Source organism: Sciurus carolinensis, chromosome 2, assembly GCF_902686445.1.
Source record: "Sciurus carolinensis chromosome 2, mSciCar1.2, whole genome shotgun sequence".
Taxonomy (NCBI): domain Eukaryota; kingdom Metazoa; phylum Chordata; class Mammalia; order Rodentia; family Sciuridae; genus Sciurus; species Sciurus carolinensis.
In genome coordinates, this window is record NC_062214.1 from 21,208,657 (window position 1) to 21,223,332 (window position 14,676).

Below are 14,676 nucleotides of genomic sequence, written 5' to 3' on the forward strand. Positions count from 1 at the left end.
ACCAGCTGTGGACTTAAGGCAGATGTGACCCCAGGGTGACTTGAAATTAGGTCATTCTTCACCTTCTGGAAGAGAGGAAATAGTAACAGGTGAACACTGTACTTGTGGAGTTTTTAGATACCTTCACCTGAATGAGAAATCTGTCCCCGTCAGGACCTTAGATGTCTGACAGCTTTGTGGCACACCAAGACAAGTAACCAAAGAAATTTATGTCCTGATGTCTTAAGAAGATGAAGTAGAACATCAAAGTATTTAAAAAAAAAAAAAAAATGAAAGTTGAGGCTGGGGATATAGCTCAGTTGGCAGAGCGCTTGCCTCTCATGCACAAGTCCCTGGGTTCAATCCCCAGCAGCACCAAAAAAAAAAAAAAAAAGGATGAAAGTTGGGGCTGGGGCTGGAGCTCAGTGGCAGAGCACTTGCCTAACACGAGTGAAGCCCTGGGTTCGATCCCTGGCACCACATAAAAATAAACAAATAGTCATGCTGTCCATCTACAACTACCAAAAAAAAAAAAAAAAAAGAATGAAAGTTGCCTACCTTTTGGTACTAGGGATTGAACCCAAGGACATTTCATCACTGAGCTACATATATCCATACATCGCCAGTCCTTTTTACTTTTATTTTGAGACAGGGTCTCACTAAGTTGCTGAAGCTGGTCTTGAACTTGCAATCCCCCTTCCTCAGCCTCCCAAGTTGCTGAGATTACAGGTGTGCAGCACGGTACCTTCTTTTTTACCCTCTCCCCCTTTTTTTAGTGCACTCCGGGGTTTTGATGAAATAGCTGCCACACGTGGCCTTGTCAGCATCATCCTATTTCCCTGTCTTATGTATACTTACCTACTAAAAAGATTAACGTAATCCGATCCTACATTAATATTTATTTCATGTTTTCCTGCAGGAGGTTGGAAATCTATATGATATGTTCTACACACGTAACAGGTTACACCGCAAAGCTTATCAACACAGAGTTAGCAACCTCATTGATACAATGTAAGAAATTTGATTGTTACTTTCCTATCAGATTTTCCATGGTGCTTTGCCAGTTATCATACTTGTCAAGTTGAGGTTTCCAGATAAATTCAAGTGGATTTTAAGTGAGTAAATAAATCTGAAGTGGTTTCCTTAAACAAAATCTAGCATAAATCGAACTTAGTTGGAGGAAGAGTAGGAAAATGGATAAGGGAGGTCAGGTGGGAGAAGGAAAGAAGAGCAGTGCTGACATGGCTCAGGACCTTTGCACAGCTGATGACATGCAGGGTGTTGGTCCCCATGGTGACGGGAGGTAGGACATGAACAACTGACATTGTCGTGAGGTTAATAACATGAATGAATTTCGAGAAGTAAGATTAATATCTGTCCTTATCCTGTCAAACATTCATCAAAATTAATAGCATATTTCATCTCTTTTTCCCTGATTCAGTCAGAACCATAGCAAAGTCTGTACATGACTGAGCCCATGAGTTCTGACTACCGTCAAAAATTGGGTGTGTTGGGCTGGGGACGTAGCTCAGTTGGTAGAGTGCTTTCCTTGCAAGCACGAGGCGCTGGGTTCAATCCCCAGCACTGCCAAAAAAAAAAAAAAAAATTGGGTGTGTTAACCCAACTACTAAGTACCAATTTAAAAATTGGGTGAGAATTATATTAATTCCAGGTCTCTAAACTACATTTAAATTTATTTATTACAAATCTTTCATGTTCATTTTTATATCCATGTTATATAAGAAATTTATCTTTATTTCTATTTTTTACATATCCTTTATCATGAACACACTAGAGTATATCCTCTTGTTAGTGTGATTGATCCTTAGATAAAAGTTTGTTTTTTTAATCAGAGAGTCTGAGATATTGGGTTCAAAGCCTGGCACTGCTTCTTCCTGGCTTACTTAAAGGAAAATTACATTATTTCTGCATCTGTAAAATTGGAGCTGATTATACCTATTTTATTATTGGAAAAATTAAATAAAATAATGGTGTCCGGAGCCCTGCCATAGTGCCCGGAACTTAGTAAGCACAGTAGCTCAGGGATCACCATATGCTTAGTTAGTCTGATCAAGAACCAGTTGTCTTTAGAACATTGTGCTTCTAGATTTTATTTTCCTGAAGTAGAAATATACCTTTCAGTAAGGCATAAAGCAAATACTCAAAGTTTTCTAAGTATATTTTACACAATCTACTTTAGGGTTGCAGATGCTTTCCTCAAAGCAGACCCCTACATAGAGATTACAGGTGCTAACGGGAAAAAATATCACATTTCTACAGCAATTGATGACATGGAAGCCTTCACTAAGCTGACAGGTAAGAATTAGAAGATAACATGGATGGCCCATGTCATATACAGTATAAGCTGTCCCTGGGTTGCAAATGAGTTATTTTCCAAATGTTCAAATGTATTTTACCCTCCTAAATGATGATGTATTTTTAGATTTGAGTTTTATCTCTGCCTTATACTAACAGGGCAACCATGGAAAAGTGATTTAACCTCCCTGAACCTTAGTTTCCTTATGTATAAAATGAAGGTATACGTCGGAGGTGTGACTCTATGGTAGGGCGCTTGTCTAGCATGCACAAGGCCCTGGGTTCAATCTTTAATGTGAGGTGGGGTTTATAATATATCTCTAGCATGTAGTTCTGTTGTGATGCTTAAATGAGGCACAGTACCTAATATAGACTTGGAAAAGTAAGTACTCGAAATTCATTATTATTTAGTTTATAATACAAGTAGACTAAACTACTAAAAAACTTTCAACATTATTTTCATTCTAAAACATGAGATGATAGGAACATCTCTCCATATTTTGGCAGAAACAAAATCTGCCGCTTAACTGGGCGTGGTGGCACGTGCCTATAATCCCAGCAGCTCGGGAGGCTGAGGCAGGAAGATTGTGAGTTCAAAGCCAGCCTCAGCAAAAGTGAGGCACTAAGCAACCCAGTGAGACCCTGTCTCTAAATAAAATACTAAATTGGCTGGGGATGTGGCTCAGTGGTTGAGTGCTCCTCAGTTCATTTCCTAGTGCCCACCCCCCCGCCAAAATCTGTAGCTTAGGGTGAGAAGGAAGGAAGACAGGTGAAGATGTGGCAGCTAGTTTTTTAAGCTTGGAAAGTACAGATTGAGAAATAAAGATCAATAAAGCAAAAGAAGTTGAATAAAAAATATACATCAGTCAAGAGTTCTTGGTTGCAAATCACAAAATTGACTGTTTAACTAAAAGTACAATTAGAAAGCAGTTACACACAGAATCAGTAGAAAGACTAGAAGCTCTGGAAATGGACAAAAACAACGAAGCCAAGTGGTCTAAGAAACAGACAGATCTGACTTTGGCCTGTAATTCCAGCCACTAGGGAGGCTAAGGTGGGAGGATCACAAGTTTGAGGCCATCCTTGGCAGTTCAGTGAGACCCTGCTCAAAAGCAAAAATAAAAAGGGCTGGGGGTGTAGCTCAGTGGTGGAGCACCCCTGCGTTCAGTCCCCAGCACCAAAATAGAAAAACAACAGCAAAAACAGCCAGATCACTGCACAGCCCCTTCTTGCCCAAGTGCTGCCAAGGTCCTACCATTCCATCGTGCCTAGATTCTGTTTGTAGCACAGTGCCAGAACAAAACCTGAAACAGAGCCTCTCAAACTGTCTTTGAGAACCAGCTTTTAAAGTTTCCAACCCCTTGTAAATTGATACTTTCTGTAAAATATGATAAAAAGTGAGTTACTGGGGCTTGGGATGTAACTCAGTAGTAGAGCCCTGGCATTGCACATTTGAGGCCCTGGCTTCACTCTCCAGCACCATAGAAAAATAGAGGGAGGGAGGAAATCCTAGAAAAGTCTGAAGATTACTACGTTTGCTTACTGACTGATAAAATTTAACATAACCATTCACAGCTACAAGAATACTTTATGAAACGACTACCTGAACTTCTCTAAATGTCAACATCTTGAAAGACAAATCTATTTCCAGATTAAGAGAATCTAAGAAATCATGACTCACTAATATCCATATACTTGGTTGATTTCTCTATCCAACCACAAAAATCCTTGAGTTAAATTATTGAGACAAGTAAACAAATTTGAGTGTAGATTATATGTTAGATGATGTTTTTACATCAGTATTAAATTTCTTGGTCGGTGTGTGTATGTGTGTGTAGTGCTATGGATTGAACCCAGGGATGCACTACCGCTGAGCCCTTTTTATTTTTTATTTTGAGACAGGACCTCACTAAGTTACTGAGGCTGGCTTTGAACTTGCAATCTTCCTGCCTCAATCTCCCAAGCTACTGGTATTTCAGGGGTGCACTACTAAAAACTTTTTTTCTTTCTTTTTTTTTTTTTTGCGGTGCTGGGGATCGAACCCAAGGCAAGTACTCTACCAACTGAGCTATATCCCCAGCCCAAACTTTTTTTCTTATAACTTTATTTTTCATTCATTTTTTCATGTGGTGCTGAGGATTGAACCCAAGGCCTCACACATGCTAGGCAAGTGTTCCACCACTGAGCTACAACCCCAGCCCCCTGGCTAAAAACTTTTGATGTAGGAAATTTATAAAATTCTGTGTATTTATCACTTAACCTCAACAGTTATCCACAAAACAATTTTACTTTTATCTGCCGTATCTACCTACTGCCATCAAAATTGTGAGACTATTTTGAAGCAGATCCTAGATGTAATTTAGTTTAAAATGTATACGGATCATTCTCTTTTATAAATAAGCCTAACAACAATAAATCCATCTACTCTGTGTACCCAATCCCCAAGTTTGACAGGCATCAACTCTAGTGCCATCTTATTTTATCTCTGTCCTTCCCATGCACTGGATTACCTTGAAGGGAATCCAATTCTTCAAGTGGAACATTTTTTTCCAGTTTTTTATTGGTGCATTATAATTATGCATAACAGTGGGATTCAAATCCACACACGTTCACACTGTAACAGTATAATTTGATCAATTTTATTCCCCAGTACCTCTCCCCCAACACTTTTTCTACCCTGCTGGTCTCCCTTCTATTTTCATAGGACTCCCCACCTCCTTTTTTTATTCCCCTCTAGTTTCCAAACCATGAGAGAAAACACTAACTAGAACATTTTTTTAAAGGTCTTTTCATTTTTTTTTTTTTAATATGTTGCTGGAGTCCTAATGTACCTACGTTTGTGAACTGCTTCTTGAAGCCATTTCAGGAGTAGAGCTATGTACATGTCTTTAAATCTCGTGTTTTCATTTTAATATGACTGCATTTTCATCAAATTTGCAGATAACGTTTTTCTGGAGATTTTACACTCCACTGATCCCAAATTGGACGCAGCACGAAGGATTTTGAAAAATATTGAATCCCGTAATCTCTACACGTTTGTGGGTGAGACCCAGCCACCAGAAGCAAAGAAGATTGAAAGGGTAAGTTGAATTATCAAGCATCTTCCCGATAGTGAAAGGTTATTGCCCTGTCTGTCCTCCAAGAGAAACCTTTAACCCATCAAAATTCCACGACTCAGTACTAAACTCTTTGTATTTATTCTCATTTAATCTTCACAGCAACACAATATTCTTAGGCCTGTGTCGTGTGGGGGAAGCTGAGGCTTGGGTGAGGTTAATAACTTGCTCAGGTACACCGGTCAGCCAGGATTCAAAGCCAGGTCTGACTGAAAACCTTCTCTCTCTCATCCAGGAAGAGAGGAGTCCACAGATTTTGACTAGATCCAAGCACAGAAAAATGAACATAAGGGAATATATCTAAAGGCCCTCAAAATAATCACTGAGTCTCTGAGGATCTGTTTTAATTACAATTGACCCTTTTACAGTGCTGGGGCTGGGGTATCAACCCCCATCAGTCAAAAAATTATTTGATTTTGACTCCCTAGAAAACTTAATTACTAATAACAGCTGCTGTTGACTTCACTGCTAACATAAGCAATCAATTAACATTTTTGTGTGTTGCATATATTATACATGGTGAAACAGAGAACTGGGAGAGGTCACTTTTTACTGCAGTAAGCAGTTTACTAGAGAGAGGGAATTGCTCTCGCCTTCTCCTTTAGTAAAAATATGTTTTCACCTCCAGCTTAATAAGATTTTTCTCTGTTTGCCAGAAAATCCATACATGAATCAACTGATAACCACATCCTACCTCATAGTAATTTCTTGGGTTACACTTTATTTCCTCTTGTTCTACTAATAGGTTACTGTCATATATTTTTTTAATGTGAAGTTTTTGTTATGAAAATTGTTCTATTTGTTTAAAGGACAGCATAGATAAGAGCTATAAAGCTATAATTCTATAATTGTTAAAGATAGCGCTTTTTTTTTTTTTTTTTTGTACCAGGAATTAAACTCAGGGCCACTTAACCACTGAGCCTCATTGTCAGTCCTTTTTCATTTATTCATTTATCTTGAGACAGCATCTCACTAAGTTGCTTATGGCTTTGTTAAGTTGCTGAGGCTAGCTTTGAACTTGGTAATCCTCCTGCCTCTGCCTCCTGAGCCGCAGGCGGGCACCACCCTGCCCTACCATTCCCACTCTAACCATTTTTCTTAGCGAAGTAACGTTTTGGTGTTATTTTACCTTTCAATTCTGGGGATTGAACCCAGGGACATTCTACCACTGAGCTACATCCCTAACCTTTTATTTTTCATTTTAAGACCGAGTCTTACTAAGTTGCTGAGACTGGCCTTGAACTTGTGATCCTCTTGCCTCAGCTTTGCCAGTCACTGGGATTATAGACATGTGTCCCTATACTTAGTATGGAGTGTCATTTTTAGAGAGGGAACCTATTTGTTTGCTTTAATACCAGGGATTGAACCCAGGGTGCTTTACCACTGAGCTATATTCCCAGCCCTTTTTATTTTTTATTTTGAGACAGGCTCTTGCTACATTGCCTAGGGCCTCATTAAGTTGCGAGCTGGCCTTGAACTTGCCATCCTCCGGCCTCAGCCTCTTGAGTTGCTGGGATTACAGGCATGTGCCACTACCCCCAGCAAAAGGGAACCTGTTTGTGGCATAAGTACTTAATGATGAAAAACTGGGTTTCTAACATGAGGAGTCTCATTTTTTCTAGGAAGACTATGAACACCTTCCAAAAGAGGTTGCCGATGCTAAACCTAGTGGTATACTCCTGGAGGCTGAATTGAAGGCTGAAGATTTCATGGTGGATGTAAGTAGTTAGCCAAAGAATAGACTAAATGAAGAATTTTTTTTTAAGGTTCAACTCTCCCACAATTATAAAATTAGTACACGTTCATTATCAAAACTTGGAAAAATACAGAAAGAAGGAAGGAAGAGAATCACCTGTGGTCCTACAGAACCAACATTATTAACTAGTTTTAAAATTTTCTTTGTACTGTTTTACTAGTATTTTTAATGTAATTGTTGTCATGTGATTAATAGAACATTGTATATCTTGAGTTTTAAAAAGTTTTGGTCAATCACAGAAGTACAACATGCCAATTAGTTTTTGAAATTGCCTACATAAATACACAAAGAAAAAAGTTTAGTTTTTTTTTAATTCTTATTTTCAGAGACCACAGTGTCTTCTTGTATGCTGATGAGAAGGCTAAACAGCTTTCTCGTGTTCTATTTTCTATAGGAAATACTTTAAGAAGTTCTGCTCCTCTGAAATTTGAGGACAGTGTTCCCTTTATTTGTTTTTCCATAAGCCTCTCTGTTACTTTCCTGCTGGCAAATCCTTGAGTGAAGGGCAATCTCTCCATATCATTCTTTTTGGCAAAGGATAAGATGAGTGAATGAACGGTCCATGGGCCCACTATTTGTTCACTTGGCTGATAGTGAAGTGCCTGGAATCTTTAGATCAAGCTGCAGTTTCCTGTTTACTTTGAGGAGGTTCCACTAGAATAAAGGGATCTCTTATTTTGACTTCCTGAGACTCTGAAAGACTTCACTCCCCAGAACATTTTCCCTGGGCTCTTGCCTGTCTGCCCTGCCCTCACTGCTTTCCCCAAGGGACCGTCTTGTCCTCAGCACAGTGTCAATCCTCGCCAGTCCCTTAGCTTCCCCTCTGATTTTTCTCTCAATGTGCAGCCTCCAAATGGATGTAGGCTCAGAGGTGCTCAAAGAGGCCACACATAAGAGAAGACATACTCATGGCTATGAGACATAAAAAGAAATTTAACCTGACCAATAATCAAATAAAGGCAAGTCGGTGCAGCAGTGAACCTTTATTTTTTAACATCAGGGTTGTGAAAACAAAAGTGATATACAATGCTGGGTAAATAAAAATTTGTGAACACAGAAGGGTGATCTGGTACAAGAGACCAAATTGGTAGTATTTTCTGATGTTGTAATTGACCGAGCAATTTTGTTCTGGAAGTTTGTCCTAAGGACATAATCCTTTTGGCACCACCGTCTGTCGTCTCCTAGTTGACATTGTTGGCGTAGCTCAGCGTCTTCCTCTCTTCTCCAGCATCCGCCGTCATCCTGGATGACCTTGGGGTCTACATTGAGCCAGCTCTTCTGTCTCTTCATTCCATTCTCAGACACATGACTCCCTTCACTTCTAGCAGATTATATTTTGAACTTTGTCAACATTTGAAACCACCCCATCTTTAAAATCACTAATTTAAACATCCTGTTTGCTGCCCCAAAACCCCTTTCCTCTCCATTTGCTTGCTCCTCACCCATCAGGACCTTCTGTCGTCTCTGTGCTCTTAGTTTGTCAGTTTTATCTTTTCTTCCCTCCTAGTCTAACTTGGATATTGTAATTTGTTAATTTGGTTGATTTCTATAGTCCCCCTCAACTCCCTTATCCAGCAAAAGACCGAATAACCCAATCACCAAATAGCCTGAATTGAACCTAAATTAAGTTAAAAACGAAAATCTAGAAACCTCAAGGGGCCGGTGGCCACCACGTGGGGCAGTGCGGCCGTGGAGCCTCTACCATGTGGAACCTTATGCTCTCACTTCTTTCCTACTTTCTTTGGACTTCCCTGTCGGAGGTTAGAGTCTTTGATCTTAAGAAAATTCCCAGCACCATACTCCTCTTCACCCCTCTCCTGCCCTTCAGGGCGAAACTCTTGGAAAGTTGTCTCTCCTTACCTTTCTGAGGACCAAAATCTTTTTCCAGGTACAGGTTAAATACCCCTTATCCAGAATTCTTGGGAGACCTGACGTGAGATTTTAAAGTTTTTCAGATTTGGGAATATTTGCATAGAGTTTACTTGCATTTATTAGCATTCTAATCCAAAAATCTGAATTTCAAAATGTTTCAAAATCCAAAAATGTGAGCTCCACGTCAGCCCTCAAAAGGTTTCAGATTTTGAATTTTCTAATTAGGGGTGCTCAGCCTGTGTTTTTTGGCTCTGTTTAACAGCCAAACATCTAAGAGTTGTCTTCTCTTATTTTTTTTATTTCTCATTTATTCTTAAACCTTTTTTCTGTCACCATCACTATACTAAAACTACTCTTGCAAGATCAACAATAACTTTGTTGCTAAATCCATCAGGAAGTTTCCAGCCCTGCAGCTTCTGAGTTGTTTCTTCTTCCTGGAAATATCTTCCTGCCATCCTAGGCCCTGTCAGATACTGCCCTCTGAGGAAAGCCACTTTCCCAGGAAAATATTTCCAGTTACTTGGTAGCACCCAGGCTACATTGTACCTTAGGTCAACTGTTAGAAAGATTCAAAGCATGCTTTGCTTTTCCTTGGTAGCTCATACAACAGATATGATTGCTTAGTTACTTTTTAATTGTTTGTTCAATTTCAGCCTAGGGGTTGGGGATATAGCTCAGTTGGTAGAGTGCTTGCCTCGAAAGCACAAGGCCCTAGGTTCAATCCCCAGCACCACCAAAAAAAAAAAAAAAAAAAAAGGAATAATAGTAATAATGATGATAAAATAGTGTCTATTATCAAAACCCTGAGAATTAAATAAATCACATAATTTCAGTCTAGGCCACATGGTCTGTAGGGGCTGGGATTGTATAAAAATGTGATATATCTAGTGTCTATCAGTGTCTTATCGCATCATAGGTATTGAATTTATGATATGTTGAACACACAGGTGTATTTCCTCCTCCCCCCAGCTTTTTAAGCCAAGTTTCTATATCTGGTCATGCACTAGAGTTATTTTTATTCTACTGCTTGGTAACTTACTAGTGTTCTTATTTCAAACCCCCAGAGGACTCTGATTTATTTCTTATAATTTTCCTGAATTCAATTCTCATAGTTATGTGATTACTTATTGTTTTAAGGTTATCAACATGGATTATGGAATGAAAGACAAGAATCCAATTGATCATGTTTACTTCTATTGTAAGAGTGACCCCAGCAAAGCCATCAAGATAAATAAAAGTCAGGTAACTACTTAGGTAAAATAAATACCATTATAGTGGTTGGTACACATTTGGCAAGCCTTTACAGTAAAATTACATTTTACATGCAGGTAAGGTTCTAAAGTCCATGGTTACATTAAAAAGGTGGGGGGGTGTGCTGGGGTTGTGGCTCAGTGGTAGAGCGCATGCCTAGCGTGTGTGAGGTACCGGTTTCGATTCCCAGCACTGCATATAAATAAATGAGTAAAATAAAGGTCCATCAACATCTAAAATACATATATATATATATGTATGTATGTATATATATGTGTGTGTGTGTGTGTGTGTGTGTGTGTGTGTGTGAAAAGGTTTATCTTTACTATTACAGTGTATATTTAGGGCTGGAGTCGTAGCTCAGTGGTAGCACACTTGCCTAGCATGTGTGAAACACTAGGTTTGGTCCTCAGCACCACATAAAATAAATAAAATAAAGGTATTGTGTCCATCTACAACTAAAAACATTTTTTTAAAAAAGTATATCTTTAGTTGAGACCATTTTAACAGCCAGCTTTTCCTGTTTGTTAAACATCAGTGAAAATGCAGTGTTTTGTTTAAAGGCCAAGTGACAATTTTGGTGGGAGGTGGATGCTGCATGATTGGAGTCTCAGCTTGAATTTCTCTTTGGATTATAACTGGGATAAAATAGTAAAGTGATACAGTACTTTTAATGAATATCAAAAACAGTGCTCAGGCCAGGGATGGTGGTACCCGCCTGTAATCCCAGTCTTGGGATATTGGTGCAGGAGGATCACAAGTTTGAGGCCAGCCTGGGCAGTTTAGTGAGACCCTGTCTCAAAATAAAATAAAAAGGGCTGGGGGTGTAGCTGAGTGACAGAGTACTTGCCTGGCATGCACAAAACCCTGAGTTTGGTCCTCAGTGTGGGGGACGGTGCGGGGGGATGCTCAAGGCCCTGGGGAACAACTGATACCTCTAATTTATGAGTTTGAAGTGACAGCGAAATCTTTTCTCTTTTATAAAGGTTTCACAGCTTCTACCAGAGAGATTTGCAGAGCAGCTGATTCGAGTGTATTGTAAGAAGAAAGATGAAAAGAGTTTGTTTGCTGCACGACAACATTTCGTTCAGTGGTGTCTAACCAAGAACTACAGCAAGCCGCAGGTGCGTGGCCTGTTGTTCACACACTTGGCACAGTCTTTAATTTTTAAGGAAAGTCAAAGGGATCTTTTCCATCTACTGAAGAGTTCTTGTTTTTTTCTTTTCTTTTCTTTTCTTTTTTGTTTTTTTGGTACTGGGAATCGAACCCAGGGGCACTTTACCACTGAGCTGCATCCCCAGCCCTTTGAACGGTGCTTTATAATAGTTTCACCAGTGGTCTTATCCAGTCCTCCAATGTCCCTGGCAGATGAGTCATAGTGTCCCCATCTTTTAAAGGTTTCTAAAGCTGAGTGGTTAACTCGTTTAAGGCTACAAAAAGTTGATAACACCTTTTATAGTTGTTTTTTGACAATACTGGGGACCAACCCAGAGCATCCATTGCCTTGGCAAGCCTTCCATCTCTAAGCGCTACCTCCTGCCCAACAACAAGTTTTTAAACTTGCTACTTCAAGCTTAGTGTTCCTGAACGTGGCTCATTTGGTATGTCAGTAAACTATTTATATTTTTGAGACTGAGAGTAGAGAGGTGGAAGAACCAAGGCACAGTTGCCAACCCTGAAACAATATTGCTAAAACTGGCGGACGTACAGGAGGTGGCCAGCACAGAGAAAGCGGCCACTCCGCGTGTGTGGACTCACTGAACTTAAATGGTGGTAAAATGTGAGGGTCAGTGTGGTTCTTCGTCCCATAAATTCAAAGAATGAGATCCACGGACGGGAAGGGTGCATGCGAAGGAACAGGGTGTAGTAAAGTGATAGCGGAGCTCCACAGGGGGAGCTCTTGGGTCCCCAAGACAGAGTTGCCCACAGTCTGTTGTTCAGGGTTTATACGATAAGGTAGAGGGGAAGTAGGAGGCCTTGAAGACCATAGGCTAGAAACACTGAAGAAGTGGGTCTTTGAGTCCAGCGACAGCAGGGCACCTGGTGTTCACGTGCCCCCGTCCAGTCGCCTGGGGCTAGCTCAGCTTTCCAGGGCACACCTTCAGGCTCCATCGGAGTCAGGGCCTCGCGCTGTCTGCTCGTTTGTACACTCCTGCCCGCCCCACGTGCATCCACCTGCTCTCCTTCCTGGACTAGTTCTCTCCCTCACAGAACCAGGGTTGGCCTTTTTCCGAGTTGGGAGCGAAAGGGAGCAGAAGGAAGGGTTCGACGTGGGGGAGGGGCCCAGTAAGCCAGCAGTTTATCCGTCGCCGGAGGCGTGTGCCAGTTCATCCAGACAGGATTCCACGGGTCGGGCGAGCTGCAGGGTAAACCCATGAAGAGGGAGGAACCAGTGGACGTGTCAGGCTGCAGCCGGCAGGGTATGTCTGGCCGTGGGGACAGTCCAAGCAGAGGCATAAAACGAGCAAGCTGAGGGGGACCATTAGGAGACCTCTCTGACCAGAGCAGAAGATTCTTACTGATCAGTGGTGCAAGGTTAAGTGGGAGAACGGACCCGATTATAGGGTACCCTTGATAATTGGCTAAGGAAGAGGATTTTTCCCTCTGCACAGTGGGGATGGAATCACTGAGAGTATTCAAGACCCACCTTGCTCCTGGAATTATTTACCTGTGTGTTTGTTACCTCGTGTGATTGTAGAGTGAGACCCAGGGGAATAAGGAAGTCCGTCTGTCTTGGGTACTCTAGCAGTTAAGAAAACTAAACCACCGAAAATTCTAGCTGAAGATGGACTGGAACTGGGACAGGACAGAAGCAGAGACGAGAGGCCATGAAAGGGGACATGTGGTGATAACTTCCTTAAATCTAGGTACCTTCACTCACTCAGTATGAGTACTTTTTTTTTTAGCTAGGTCCTGTTCTGTACCACGTGTGCAACAGTACTGTGTTAGTCAGCTTTTCGTTGCTATAACCAAAATACCTGACCAGGAAAATCTTAGAAGAGAAAAAGTTTATTTCGGCTCATGGTTTCAGAGGTCTCGGTCCATGATCATCCAGCTCCATTGCTCTGGACCTGAGGTGAAGCTCAACATCATGGTGTAAGGGCGTGGTGGACGGAAGCTACCCCGCTCATGGTAGCCAAGAAACAGAGAGAGGAAAGAGCAAGGGGAAAACATGTATTCCCCAGTGCACGCCCCCAGTTACCCACTTCCTCCAGCCACACCCCACCTGCCCACAGTTACTGTCCAGTAATCCATTCACATTATTAATCAAATGCGCGAATCATCTGATGAGATTATGGCTTTCATAAACTGATCATTTCACCTCCTGCATTGTGTCACACATGAGTTTTCAGGAGACACCTCATGTCCAAACCCTAACATGTACCTAAGGCAGACATAGTTACTTAGTCCCACAGGTCTCGCTCTTGGGGATAACAAAAGACGCAGGTAAATAACAGTGGCAGTAGCCTGGGAAGTGCTTCAGCATGGGCTGGAACAGGGCCTCCGCACAACAGAGGAGGAGGATCCAGCCAGAATTCGCTGGTCTGGAAAAGCTCTTGTAAAGAAGGGCTTAGACCCCGAGACCTGAAGGGTGAGTGAGAAGGGTCTGCTCTGGAAAGGCTGAGGGTGGTGAGGGAGAGGCCCTAGGGGATGGGCCAGAAGGGGAGAGAGCACATGCCTCAGCACCAGAGGAGGATCAAGTGCGAGCTGTCTGGAGTTTTCTGCAGTCCTGGGAGGGAGCAACCAGCAGCCATCGACTCAGGGAGAGTGACATCTCTATATTGGCATTTATAAAATTTATTAGAGTTGAAATCAGAATGGTTAGAAATAGGGAAGTGTGATAGAGGTGAATTCGAAGATAAATAATGCTGATTTTGAGATAGGTCTTCAAATATGAGATCATGGCAGTTAAACAGCTGCTTTTAAAATCTCTGTCAAGTCAGATCCATTATAGTTCAACAGAGGAAATTTGACATGGAGGACAAAATTCAAAAGTTTGGGGCAGAGCTAAAAGAGTGCGTGCAAGACAGTGATGCTACAGCGAAGGCTGCTCGCCTCCTCAGAAAGACCGAGAGCCGGCAGGAGTCGAGGAACGGGGCCCTTTGCGGAAGCTAGATGCACCAGTGGGTCGTGGCCACTGCCACCTGCCAGAGAGGAGAGGAGGGAATCCCTGGCCTCCCTGTTGTCCTCTCACCTCCAGCCTTCCACTCCGTCTCCCAGTGGAAAGCACTGGAAGGCACTGGGCCCGGGAGCTGGGGAGGGTGTGGCTTATGGAGCTTCTAGATGAAGGCGGGGCCGAGGAAGGGTGAAGAGGATCGAGGAGGTGCCCCGAGGAGGTGCCCCGTGTCCTGCCGCAGGCGTCCTGTTCCTCGTGTGCGGGAGACT

General features: G+C 41.8%; 1 protein-coding gene across 3 annotated transcripts in view; it reads left to right on the forward strand.

The window, feature by feature from the left end:
- Window positions 1-14,676, forward strand: part of Samhd1 (SAM and HD domain containing deoxynucleoside triphosphate triphosphohydrolase 1) — a 44,775-nt gene that overhangs the window by 26,819 nt on the left and 3,280 nt on the right. For all 3 annotated transcript variants that reach the window (XM_047538837.1, XM_047538836.1, XM_047538835.1), the window contains 6 exons: window positions 899-990; window positions 2,180-2,295; window positions 5,236-5,375; window positions 7,034-7,129; window positions 10,177-10,281; window positions 11,277-11,414. In XM_047538837.1, the coding sequence (XP_047394793.1) occupies window positions 899-990; window positions 2,180-2,295; window positions 5,236-5,375; window positions 7,034-7,129; window positions 10,177-10,281; window positions 11,277-11,414 (687 nt within the window). The remainder of the gene's footprint in view (window positions 1-898; window positions 991-2,179; window positions 2,296-5,235; window positions 5,376-7,033; window positions 7,130-10,176; window positions 10,282-11,276; window positions 11,415-14,676) is intronic.